Genomic DNA, 12,534 nt, shown 5'->3' on the forward strand with positions numbered 1-12,534 from the left:
ATACTTAAATTTAACTTACTGAAATTTCCAGAAACTGCTTTCTTTACTCGATGTATTTTGTCTGATAGCTGCTATTGAGTTCTTGGTGAGGGTTTCTGGACTGCTGTTCTCAGAACACTGGATGAATGTTTAGCTGATATATAGTTATATATTCATCTGATCTCTAACTTATTTGATGTATAACCCTCTCAGTTATTTCAGTTGGACTTACACGTCTGAGCTGGACTTTAGACAATGTTTTGTCTGATTTTTTTTTCAACCTTTTGGAGACCATCTGTATGTACTGCTTTATACATCAGGGACATATTCAGGTAGCAAAATTTACCCAAATCACAAACAGAAAAGCATCAGATGTGAGCATCTCTTAGTTTTTCATATTGACAAAAAATTAAGAGTCAAAACTTTAGCTGTTAATAATATTTAGGAGGATTGGAGTTAAAGATTAAACATAATCTGATCTCTTTGCCAGACCATTTGCAGCATCTAAAGCCCTTTTTTCTGACTTGATGGGTTGGAGGCGAGTCCAGTTTTAGAGCACATGCTGGTTTCTGAATGCTAAAAAGTCACCAGAAGCTGAAATGTTATCAATTGTTTACAGCAGCAGAAATGTACGTGGTTTTAATAAATCACTCGGCTGCTTTGCATCCCTGGTACAATTGTTAGTATTATCTTAAAGCTCCGGCGCAGTCTTCTGACAGGTAAACAGGTAGGGATGTGTAAACACTCATATTTCCATCTGTGTGGTGAAATCTTCAGACCATATAATCAAATAATTAACAAATTTCTTAAATCAATACTTGACTCGATAAATAATTATCCTCATTTCATTTCATAGCTGTAATTGTTTTACCAAATAAAGGCTCTGTCCTCTTTCTGGATTTAATTTCTTCAGCTTTGACTTTATTTGGCATTGTTATTTTTTTTTTTTTTACTTGACCAAAGCTTATTTAGGAGTCAGACTGTTGTCGTATACAAGTCATTCTCACCTCCCAAATGACATGACATGGTCCACGTCATGATCTTTGTGAGTTGAGGTAAACTTAGGTGAAAATCTGTTCATTTTCACACAGGCAGGTAGGCATTTAGTTATTTTCTCTTTCAGACACAAACTCACTGTAGAAATATACATAAAGAGCTTTATTAACTGGAAACTTGCACATAATTTGTAATACGGAGTATTAATACTGGACAGTAAGCATAGGTACAGAGAGAGAAAACACAACTGGAGTCAGGTTTTCTAAAACACAAAGGCTGCAGGCCGAGAAAATGACTTTTGCATAGAAGTCCCAGCACAGTACAGCGTACTGCAGGGAGGAAAGAGAGGATTTTATCTAAGGAAACATTTTTTTAAAGGGAATTCCAGTTACACACTATTAATTTTACCATAAAGATACAGAAAGCATCCTTCTTGTAATATGTTCTTTCACCTAAAATAAGTTATGTACACAATGATCCGTGAGTCGAGGGTAAAGTAGCTCCTGATGGGTGGGTCAGACAGGAAGCCATGCAGTAATCAAACCTGCTTTTTGCAGATCCAGGACCAGCTCATCCACATCTGTTGATTAGAGTCAGATGATGGAGGCTGATCCCATCCGGGTTTATTAGACGTGTTGAGAAAAACGGGGGAAAAAACCCCCCAGAACAAATCAAAAACAAGTGCTCTACTAGTTTTCTATCATAGCCCTTATTTGACTTGTGTGTAATGGTTGACATCCAGGGGGCGCCCTTTCTTTGAAGGTAGTATGAATTAGTATAGAGCCCTTACATGTACTAGAAGACGACCTTCTTATGTGTTTTGGTGAGGATTTGTTTGACATTTTTGTGCTCTTCTGAGGGCCTTGTTCATGTCATTGCCCCAAAACAACTCGATAAGGAGACTTCAGTCTTTAGATTCCTTCCTGATTAGTGGTCTGAACCAAAAGAGTGCATTGTTTCTCCAGTTTTTTTTTATTAATTTTTTTATGTTTCCCATAAAGGAAAAATTTCCAGTTCTATCTAAAAGCAGTTTTTTTTTTTTTTGTCTTTCTAGCCAACTTTACAAAGTTTGACAACAAGGCACATACAGGATATTTCCTCTTTGCTACATGTGCCCACAGCTCCCTTTGTACATCCAGATATCAACATTTTATTTACTTTTTGTGTGTAACCTGAGTTTTCTTCTCCCTTTCATCTGGTTTTTAATTGTAAACTCTGATACACAGTAAGAGCAAATGTAATATTTCATTTTCACTTAGAAGAGTTTGATCACATAAAAGGTTTTAGTTTTCAACTAAAATCAGTATATGTTCAGTTTTAGAAATTTTCCACAGCAATGAAAAACACACTTCTGTCCATATATTACCTTACTGTTTCAGCTGTTTTCATCAAACCTTTAGAAGTAGCCCCCACAGTTTGCTCTTAATGTGTTTCAGCTTAAATCCTGATTGTTTTATAGCTTAGTTTTATGTCTTTAGTCCATGAGATGTTTCTGTTTGTAATCTTTTCACTATAAGTGCTTTAATATGTCCCACTTTGCTTTTTTCTTCCAGTTTCAGATTGCGTGTCGCTTCTGTAGAGGCAGCTGCTACACAGCGTGCCAGGCACTGTGTCTGTAGGCTAGCGCTCTCTGGTGGTCGTAGTGGTTAACTGCGCTTGGCTGCAAACTGCTGCCTCAGTTTCTCCCTCCTCTTCTTCTCCATCAACCTGGAAAACAAGGAGAAATTTAGGATATAGACAAGTTAGAATGCAAAACATTTATTCAAACAAGAAGGTAAATATAAAAAAAGATAATAAGAAAAAAAGGTGATGTGGGCAGAATAAAAATGAATCCTTGGTTTCTTTTTTCAAGCCACTTCTGAGTTCAAAGTTCTATTTATCTGAACATCACAACTAAAAACAGTAACAATAGAGAAGCAGTGTTAAAAACCTTTGCTTTCTTATAACAGCAACAGATCATTTGTATGAACTTATTAGCTACATATATAATTTTAGAGAAATTTTATGACGTTGCTTCAGTTCATTAAAGTTCCCCACTAGTGGAGTCACTGCAAGACTTTGATTCTTTTCTTTCGGGTGTTTGTGCTCAGAGGCAAACACAGACGCTCATTTTTCCAAAACAAAATTGGCATTTTATTTTAATCCTGCAAAACAAGTCAATATTGTTCAGTCTAGTATATCTATATTTAATTGTCCTGTGAATAGCTTTAACATTGATAAGTGAGGGCAATATAAAAGCATTTCCCTCAGTTGCAGATTTGGAGCTTCTTGTTTGATATTTTTTTAAGAGCTTCATGGTCTCAGGTTAACTAAAAATGATGCTATAAAAACATATATCTAATGGTTTTGCCTGCTCCGCCAAGCCTTCAGAACTCAGAGTTATTGTGGACAAGATGACAGTTCTGACAACAGATGGTTTGCGGCTGCTCTCCATCGCGGGGGCGTTGTGATCTAACAGGTTTGCAAGTTCAAACATCTTGTTTTCCTGATGACACACAGAATGTTGTGCCGACAGAGAGCATCAAAATTTCGGTGCTACTTTAGCATTTTGAGGAAGTGTCAGTTTTTAATATTTACATGTCATACAATTTATATTCAACTGACATTTTCAAACAAGTATTTCTGCATTTTCATGACATTAGAGCTACAAAAAGAGAATAACAGTTTTTGTCCTGTTTTTCCTGTTGTCTAAGAAGTAATCTGATTTTATGCCAATGTCAGGAGTGAACATTCATTATTTCTGTATGTTTCTGTCCCTTCTGATGGTGCGCCATCCGTTACCGGTGGTTACGAGCTTCCACCAGCTCACTCAGCTGGTCCTGAGTGGCCCTGAGCTCCTCCACACTCTGCTGGTAGCTCAGATCTGCTGATCCCGACCTCTCCAGGAGAGAAACCCTGGTGGACAACTCACTCGTCCGATCCCTCAGCCGCTCGATGGACGTGTACATGTTCTCGTCGTCTTCTTCCTGCAGTTGCAGGCAGGGCGAGGAGAGCAGAACGTGAGAGGTCATGTAAGGTCACAGCAGTGATGTGCAGTCAGAGGAGATACTGATAGATATTTCTATAGTTGGCAAGCTTTAAATCTGAAACCTGAAATAACCATGAACAACACGCTCAGTGGTAATTAAGCCAAAAGTGTACAAAAGTATATACATTTTACAGTTAAATAAAACTAACAATGTTCTACATCGAACTTCTTAAGTAGCTTAGCTTTAGCTTCACTTGTCTTAAAATTCTGTGTAAAAAAAAAAAAAAAACATCTATTGACTACCTTTTGCTATCCATTTCTTAACTGGTTAAACAAATGATTAAGTGTGGAAGTGAACACAAAATGAATGCTCATTGTTGTACTTTCTTATTTAATAGAAGAATTATTTGTTTATTTGTATCATTTAAAGTCTCTCTATATGTGCATAAAAAGGTTTAACTGGCTAAATTTCTTATCTGATTATGAATAATCAATTATTAAAATAATTGTTAGCTGCAGCCTTTGACACAAGAAAGAGGGGAGACAGAGCAAAAGGAAGGAAACAAAGGAAGGGAGGATATAAATAGGGAAGAACAGCATGAAAGGAAGAGAGGAAGGACACAGTGAGGGAAAGCAAGTTAGGGAAGGGAGAAAGAAAGAGGCAGAGATGGGAGGTATTACACAAGGTCTGAATAAAGAACATAAAGGAGTATACAAGGACACCTCATTTCAACAACAGGAGAGGAAATAAAGGCTGGGAACACAAAAAACATTTCAACAATCTTCTTTTTCTCCAAAGATAAAAAAAGTGACCTTAAATAATTAACATTTGCATTTTCATACATTGTGTCTGTAAAAGCTTTAAAGAATCATTTGTTGTGTTTAAGGGGCACAGGAGCAGCACAAAATGAAGGGAACCTCAAGAATGCACCAATAACATGTTGTCAGATATGACAGAAGTATGCTTTTGTCTCAAATGAAGTAGGCAAGAGAGATTTCTTGTGCAAATATTTGATTGTTTCAATCATTTAACAGCTGCTGGAGTGATGTGGTTGGTTTAGATCCAACATCAAACCTCACCCAGCTAAAAACCTGCGCCTACCTTTGCATTGTAGATCTCTATGTGAACCAGAAGTGAGGCCAGCTCCAGCTCCTCACTGTAGCTGTTCTTCAGAGGAACACTCCTGTAGCCTAGGAGACGGAAACATAACATGGAGCGGGGCGTTCATTAAAAACATATTTCCCGTCGGATGCGTCGAGGGGAGGGAGCGGCTCACCTGTCCGCAGCAGACGGACCGGATATGTGGCCTGTGCCAAGAAGTTGGGATCACTGAACATGTCCTCTTCGAAAACGGTGAAGCGCAGGAAGGAGAAGGTGGGGTTGTGGATGTCGAACACAAACTGCCTCTGCACCCACACAGGATTCAGACCGTTATCAGCTGGGAGGGCCGAGAGGAGGAGACGGTTAACGTGCCGAGTCAGAGCACCGAGACAAAACGCTTCAGACGCAACGCAGCAGCCGCCTCACCTACGACGTCAGTCTTGCACTTAAAGCCGTCGTAGTCGGCTCCACAGATCTCCACCTCCACGAAAGGACAAACGATGCTGCGGCCATTTTTCGGCAGATGGCGTGCTCCCAGAACCTGATTGAAACAAAAGTTGAAATATTAAAGATTTTCAGGGATTTTTTTTCTCCTTCTCATCAAACATCTTCTTGAATGGCTGCAACTACAAGTCAGGCTGACCTGTAGCTGGAGGGTGATTGGCTCAACATGCAGTGTGTCCTTGTCAAAAGGATCAAAGGTATCATCTCTCATGATGTCAGGTTGGGGGACGAAGCCACTGCTGCCTCCAAGCAGGAACAAGGCCTGGTTCAGCTGCATGGGTTTATCTGCAAACAAGCATTTTGAAGAACTCTCTGTTTTCTAATTTTCTTAATGTGAGATTTGCTCCTGAAGCATAAAGAAGACGCTTCAGACCTGGAGTTTGGAAATTGAGAGCAACCAGCTGGGAGCCGCAGAGCCACATGGGCAGCGGGTCGTAGTTGGAGGAGTCCAGTCTCTGGCCTCTGGGATAAACTCTGGACAGCTGCCGGCGGTTGTACTGCAGGAAGCGCTTTCCTCTGGTGCGAGTCGCAAACTTCTCCGCTTTTGTCTCCGGGAAGGAAGACATGTCCCTGTAACAGGCACGCTCAGTCCCGATTTCTGCAAAAGCAAAGATCACAGAGAAACTTAAACATGGAACATTTAACAATTTTTTTTTTTCTTTTTAAAGTAAGGATGTTAATTTTGAAGCTCACTGTCTTCGTTGAACGGTACCGGCCGGCAGTAAACCACAAGATCAGACAGTTCAACAGCAATCTTCTTCCTCCTCTCCATTTGTTTCTCCTCCTGCATCTGTTGCCGTAGAGATCAACCAAATGTAACATCTTCTCATGACTTGTACAATGTAGATTTTGAACCATGTATCGTCTTCTTTCCATTAGTCAAGTCTCTAAATGACTTGACCAATGAAGCAAACACTGAGGTTTGTGGTTGCAATGTGACAAGACTTCATGAGGCATTAACAGTTTAGCAAAGCACTGATAGTTGCACAGAAACATCAGTGTGGATGGTGTTTGTAGGTGTTTTCTGTGTTGCTGTGCAGCGTTGCACTGACCCGTGCATCAGCATTCTGTGCAGCTTCTCTGATTTTGCTGACCCAGCAGTTGAGATCTTCCAGACTCTCCGCTGCCACGTCCAGACTCTGGACCGGGTGAGAGCTCAGGTGCTGCGAGTGGATGGTAAACACAAAGGGCCGGGAGTTCTTCCCATCTTTATGGACGGCTGGAGGGAAGGAGAGAAACAGGAGGAGGATGGAAGGGCATTCAGTGGGTTTATTGTTGAGAAATTGTTTTTGGAGAGAATCTGGGAGCCAAAACACTGACAAGAAAATCATCTGCACAGTGCTACTGTAACAGCGAATAGAAGGTGTGGGATAGTTGCAAAAAATAATGTTTGGAGCCTCTTTAATAAAGTTTAAGATAAGCTTTAAATCTTACTGTTTTTGCTGAACTAAAAGAAAAAAACATAATTCTAACTAAGATTTACTCACCAACATGGCAGGTGGGTACATCGATGAAGCCTTTCAGGAGATTACCCAGAGGACTGTTCTCTGTAGACTGAAGCACCAAGAAAATTGGAAAAATATGTCTTATTTCCAATAGTTAAATGACAGCACGAAGATCATCGGATGTCAGGTTCAAATCTCGACTCACTGCTTCATCCATTTCTCTGGTAGGGGAGCTGGACACCTCCTCCACGTAGTTTGCAGGAAACCACAGCTGCTTCTTTCCTCCGTAGTCGCCTCTCCACCTGAATGCAGCACACAGCACGTCGACGCTGACTGACTTTTATATGAAAACAAGTGACCTAGAGGAAGCTGCATAGCTGAGCACTCACCAGCCGCCCTCCTGCTTGTCCACGTTCAGGATAAGCGCTTGTTTGGGGAAACAAAGCTCATCTTCTCTCTGCGCTCGGTAGTCATACAGAGCTTTGACTGTACACTGAAATGTAAGGTAAAGAGAAATGTTTGCAGTTACAGTATGAGCAGAACATGCCTCTACAAAACAACGGCCTTTCTTTTCTCTTTATATGTCTTTAGGGATTTTTACAGATGTTTTGATGAAGATATTGAGTTGCTTCAGAGATGAGTGTTATAGTGTGTAGGATTATCTTTTCCTGGTAATAGAAACTGTGGCATACCTTTAGCATTTGCAACAAATTCTATAACGAAAGACGCAAACTACTAAAACTACCAATCCTGGTTCTCCAGGGTCACTGTTTTGTATGTTTACCTGCTGCTGCACCTAAAACATGTAGTGCTGTAGGCGCTAGAGGGCCAGTGTAGAGGATTAAAGCTCCAGCTCACCCGCGCTGTGGGCATCTTGTTGGCCTCGACATAAAAATGAGGAGTTCTGGCCTCATACAGTGCTCCATAGTCAAGCTCCTGAGAAGACAAATTAAACAGATTTTAGCACATCCTCTAAACACGTGGGGCTCTGGCCCACCAGCATTCCGGTTTGGTGTTTATATGTTTTTTCCTCTTTAAATATGCAGATTGACATTTATGAGAGTTTTACTCCGCTTTGATTCGGAAACGTGATTTGTTCCAAGAAAGCAAAAACAGATTTTACTCGTAGATTCTTGCCAAGCTGAAAAGTCTTAGTAAAAAAAAAAAAAAAAAAAAAAAAAATATATATATATATATATATATATATACATATATATATATATATATGCTGAACCTAGGACTGAATTAATCCAATAGCTAGACAGCATTTCTCATCTCTAAGGGTCTAAATGATATGACAGGATGTTGTGGTCCACTAAATGCGTTGATTCAAACATTTTTAACTGAATATATCATATAAAATAGATCTCAAATTAAAAAAAATATATATATATAAATAAAATATTGATGACAAATTAATGTTTCAGTTTTCATTTTGAGCAACGTCTTACCACGGTGCCCATTCGGTCCAAAGTGTCTTCGTTTATTGGGTAGCGGAGCTTCATCTTACGGTACAGAGGATGTTTCTCATAATAACAGACGAGATCCACCAAACTCTCAAACTCTGCCGAACCCCCCAACATGAAGAGACGCCCGTCCTGCTGGATGCGACAGTGTTTGATCTTACCCTCCGCCCTGCAAGCCAATAGAGAGTTACTTATAATAAAAATAAAAAATAAAAAAAACACACAGAATAACTCGAGAATTTCACGAGCAGCACTGTCCATAAGACTATTGAGTTCAAATGTAGGGTTATGTTGGTCAGTTACCTGAAGGAGATGGCGTAGGAGTTGTGCTCGCTGCGTTTTCGCACCAAGAAAGCTCCGTCTCGGGGAACGCGCATCAACATGTGCTCAGCTTGGACACGGGACAGGTTGGAGTGGTACCACCTGGACAACAAGAGGCGCTATTATTTTCAAACTATTCTGTATTTCCACTTGTCTACCATTTACTTTGTTTTAAAAAGGTTTGAATTGGTTAAAATATTGAGAATGCTCTATCAATCAATCGAGTTTATTTGTATAGCACAATTCAGCAGAACATGACTCTTTGTTTGTTATTATTATTATTATTTATAGTCTAACAAGGAAAAAGTAAATTATGGTTTACTTTTTTTATAAGTAGGAAGAGTCATGGTGTCAAATGTGACTGGATTTATATGTTTGGTTCCACCTTAAACTCCTCCCTTGCTGGCAGATGTTATGCATTACATTTATAAACTATATTGCTTCATGAAGTCAGTTACTATATATTAACAGTCTTGAAATAATGACTAATTTTAATGAACAAATCTGGGGAGGGAGAGAGCAGGATTAAAAATAAAATATATTTTATGTAACTTTTCTATAGAATAATATTCTCCTACATTATACAATGCAAAGAACACAATGTATGTATTTTAAGGATGTACTCAGTAGGACAATACACATGTTTCCTCCAGTGGTGAAGTTTCCTGGTCTGAGTCACTCACTCTCTGCTCTCGTGTGCATTGGGTTGCGGCACGGGATTTTCCAGCCTCATTTCAAACTCATTGCAGCGCAGCGGCACCTCTCTGTAGTGGCAGATGAGATGGTAGAGGCTGTCAAACACAAGGTTGTCTGTCAGGTAGAATCGGGTGGAGCCAGACTCCTGACGCGAGTGGATCCTGCAGTGCTGCACCCGACCAGAACGCCTGGAGGAGGAGGAAAAGTAGATTTCCTGCTGTGATTGGCTGGATGAGAATTTGATAGCTGTAATCTTAACCTCACGTGCACCGCTTCAGCTGCCACTGCACCAAGTTAAAAGAGAAATGACTCTAACCAGAAGGACAGGGTGTAGTCGCCGACAAACGTCTCGCTCTCTCGCACCAGGAAGGTGCCGTCTTTGCCCCCGCCTTCACAGTACTCCTGGAGCAGCTTCTCTGCCACCTGCCGACCGTCGCGACCTCCTCCCAGCTTCCCATGAAACCAGCGCTCTGCACAGTGCTGCTCGTTGTTGTTACACTCCTGACAAAGCCCAGACGGGGGAGTGGGGGAGGGAAGCATGAAGATTTAACATTGAAGATGTCAAACAAACAATACAGACTTTTTACTCTGTTAGTAAAACCAGATTATCTCCTTACCTCCTTTAACATATCTTCCTCTTCTTCATCAGCTGTTTGGTAGCGAGATGTCTCCTCTGAGTAGTAAATCTTATTGCTGGTCAAGACGAAATAATGTGGTGTCCAGGTCTGGAAAGTACGCAAAAATATTTCAGCAAACATAAGTTCAGGTATGCGTAGGTCTTCAGGAATGACTGCAGTGTCAAAAGGAAAATATTAATACTGAAAAATTGTAAAACACCTTTTGTATTTTCTTTGAAATATAATGTCATATTCAGTCGAACTGTATTTTTGTGTCATATATTTTTATTTTCTATTTTATTTCAGTATTTAGTATTTCATACTAGCTTTCTTTTCGCTCTGAGCCAATCAGGCGTGAGCCACAGCGAGCTTCTGCCTCTTCTGTGATGAAAGCCAATTGAATCTGAGGTTTTACCGCCTACTGCTGTCCTTGGTTTCACCTTTAAATGTTTTCTTATGCCATGTAAGGTGAGAAATTTCACGTATAAAACAAGAATAGCAATAAATGGGAAAATATTAAAATGAATTAAATTAGCCTAAATTTAAAAGACATGCTACGTTTTGTCATTTGATTTTTTTTCTCATTAAAATGGATTTAGTTTTTATATTTTTGTATTTCAAAAGTTATTCAGTTTTCAGTATATTTTCTGACATTTGTTATTTATTTTGTGCTGCTTCAATTGTTGTGGTAACTTGAGAGTTTCTTGAATAAAAGCAGACGAGCTCACATGGTCGATGGGGTCCTCGAGGTAAAGGATGCCGTTCCTCAGTGAGTTGCTGATGTCGTTTTCAGAGTAGCTAGCTGAAGTCACCTCTTCATACAGGGTTCCTTCCACCAGCTTTTTGTGCTGCAGTGAAATAATTAAGAGATTCAGTAAGCAACCATCCTCTTTTCTGTTTAGAGATTTAAAGGAATGAAATTCTTCAGGATGAAGAATTAATGCAAAATCAACAGGCTCGTTCAAAAAAACCGTCTCGTGAATATGGAGGGCTCCATTTGACTCGTGGTCAGATTTTCAACACTCAAAGACGGTTTTGGTCTCAAATAGGCATCAAGAAGTCACCTTGATGAGGATCTTCCTGCGGAGCTGGTGGGGTGAAGGAAGCTCGTCCGCGTTATTGTCAACCGGCTTTGTGAGCAGCAGCTCTCCAAACACCTTCTTGAAGTGCGTTGCCATGTTCCTCTGCTGGACCACGCTGCAGTGGTCCTCGATGGATAAGATCACAGGATACCTGCACAGGTATAACAACGGGAAGGTGAACTGGGCTGTTGGAGAGGGTCTGGGTTTAAAAATGTTGTTTCGCTCATATTTTAAGGTCAGCCGAACTCACTCGGATGTGACAAAGGCGTGTTCTTTGATGGTGTGCAGCACATCCAGGAATTTGATCTTGGAGGTTAAAGTGTGGCCGTGGTAGATGATTGGCAGATCATCTGGTCCATCCCAGCAGTCCACTGAGAGCACAAAGCAGAGAATCAACATCGGCTCTCAAAGACAGAATCAATCTTCCAACCCCAACGATTACTAGCAGCTTTAAAATGCCTTCCTTACGTTCAATGCAGCGGCAGCCCATCCTAAGACAACGAGCGTAGGCTTCTAGAGACGACTCACTGGAAAACTGATCACCTGTCAGGTACCTGAAAGACCAGGTAACAGATGCTCTTACAATGTGTACAGGGATAAAACTGAACAAAAAAATATATACATATACCAGTAAAATAAAATCTAATAAATTATTGTCTAAAAGTCTCAAAGTAAAGCAGCTTCTTCAGAAACTGTGGTAATTAGTAGGTTTAGATTAATGCACATAATATTTCCCTTGAAAATAATTTAATTTTAAAAATACAATTACAAAGAATGTTTTATTTTTCTATTATTGTAAACAATTTTAAACTATATGTTGCCAAACTATACAAACAAGCTGGATGTTGCAAATTTCAAACATCTTTTTGGTTGAACAATTAAAGCTAAAATCCATTTTGAAAAACCTTGAGAATGGGGGCCACATTAAAAGATAAGAAATAAATAAATCTGAATCGAAATAGATCTGAAAGTAACTCTTCACAATGAAAATACAAGTGTATAATTTAATGAAAACTATCCCATAGTCTTAATCTAAAGGTTATTTCATTCTTTCAGCTTTTGAATAAACTGAGTTTAATCTCCTCATAAGATCAGAATGGTTACCTCTATTACATAGAAATCAGCCATAAAAATATGTAACCTTATCCATTTTCTTTAACTCTTCATTTCCTTTTGAGTTATGGAGCTGGTTGTCTTACGTGTTGTGTGAAGAGGAGATCCAGTACTGTGACAGCGGCCTTTTCATGTCGTCAGGGGCAACTGGTGAAAGTCGAGGGTCTGCCACAGTGTTTTCTTTTGAGAACAGGAAGGTCAGGAACTAAAAAACACAAATAAATGTACAGTAAGATGGCACAGTA

At 39.8% G+C, this 12,534-nt stretch overlaps 1 protein-coding gene across 2 annotated transcripts in view; it reads right to left on the reverse strand.

Annotated features, from left to right (window-relative positions):
- Positions 1-910: 910 nt before the first annotated feature.
- LOC106919104 (1-phosphatidylinositol 4,5-bisphosphate phosphodiesterase gamma-1-like) overlaps positions 911-12,534 on the reverse strand; it is a 29,576-nt gene continuing 17,952 nt past the window's right edge. Inside the window, exons 10-32 of one of the 2 annotated variants that reach the window (XM_014989280.2) lie at positions 12,376-12,494; positions 11,645-11,730; positions 11,427-11,547; positions 11,159-11,327; positions 10,823-10,942; positions 10,095-10,202; positions 9,794-9,978; positions 9,465-9,665; positions 8,764-8,883; positions 8,446-8,629; positions 7,853-7,930; positions 7,384-7,487; positions 7,200-7,296; positions 7,037-7,103; positions 6,602-6,768; positions 6,243-6,339; positions 5,923-6,147; positions 5,689-5,834; positions 5,472-5,586; positions 5,221-5,382; positions 5,046-5,134; positions 3,757-3,941; positions 911-2,682 (exon numbers count right to left, since the gene is read on the reverse strand). In XM_014989280.2, the coding sequence (XP_014844766.1) occupies positions 2,622-2,682; positions 3,757-3,941; positions 5,046-5,134; positions 5,221-5,382; positions 5,472-5,586; positions 5,689-5,834; positions 5,923-6,147; positions 6,243-6,339; positions 6,602-6,768; positions 7,037-7,103; positions 7,200-7,296; positions 7,384-7,487; positions 7,853-7,930; positions 8,446-8,629; positions 8,764-8,883; positions 9,465-9,665; positions 9,794-9,978; positions 10,095-10,202; positions 10,823-10,942; positions 11,159-11,327; positions 11,427-11,547; positions 11,645-11,730; positions 12,376-12,494 (3,006 nt within the window). In that variant the 3' untranslated portion in view covers positions 911-2,621. Of the gene's footprint in view, positions 2,683-3,756; positions 3,942-5,045; positions 5,135-5,220; positions 5,383-5,471; positions 5,587-5,688; positions 5,835-5,922; positions 6,148-6,242; positions 6,340-6,601; positions 6,769-7,036; positions 7,104-7,199; positions 7,297-7,383; positions 7,488-7,852; positions 7,931-8,445; positions 8,630-8,763; positions 8,884-9,464; positions 9,666-9,793; positions 9,979-10,094; positions 10,203-10,822; positions 10,943-11,158; positions 11,328-11,426; positions 11,548-11,644; positions 11,731-12,375; positions 12,495-12,534 lie in introns of those variants that run through there. The other variant, XR_001418553.2, reaches the window with a different exon arrangement.

Source organism: Poecilia mexicana, unplaced genomic scaffold (genome assembly GCF_051168715.1).
Source record: "Poecilia mexicana isolate PSO_F unplaced genomic scaffold, ASM5116871v1 scaffold_4, whole genome shotgun sequence".
Classification (NCBI taxonomy): domain Eukaryota; kingdom Metazoa; phylum Chordata; class Actinopteri; order Cyprinodontiformes; family Poeciliidae; genus Poecilia; species Poecilia mexicana.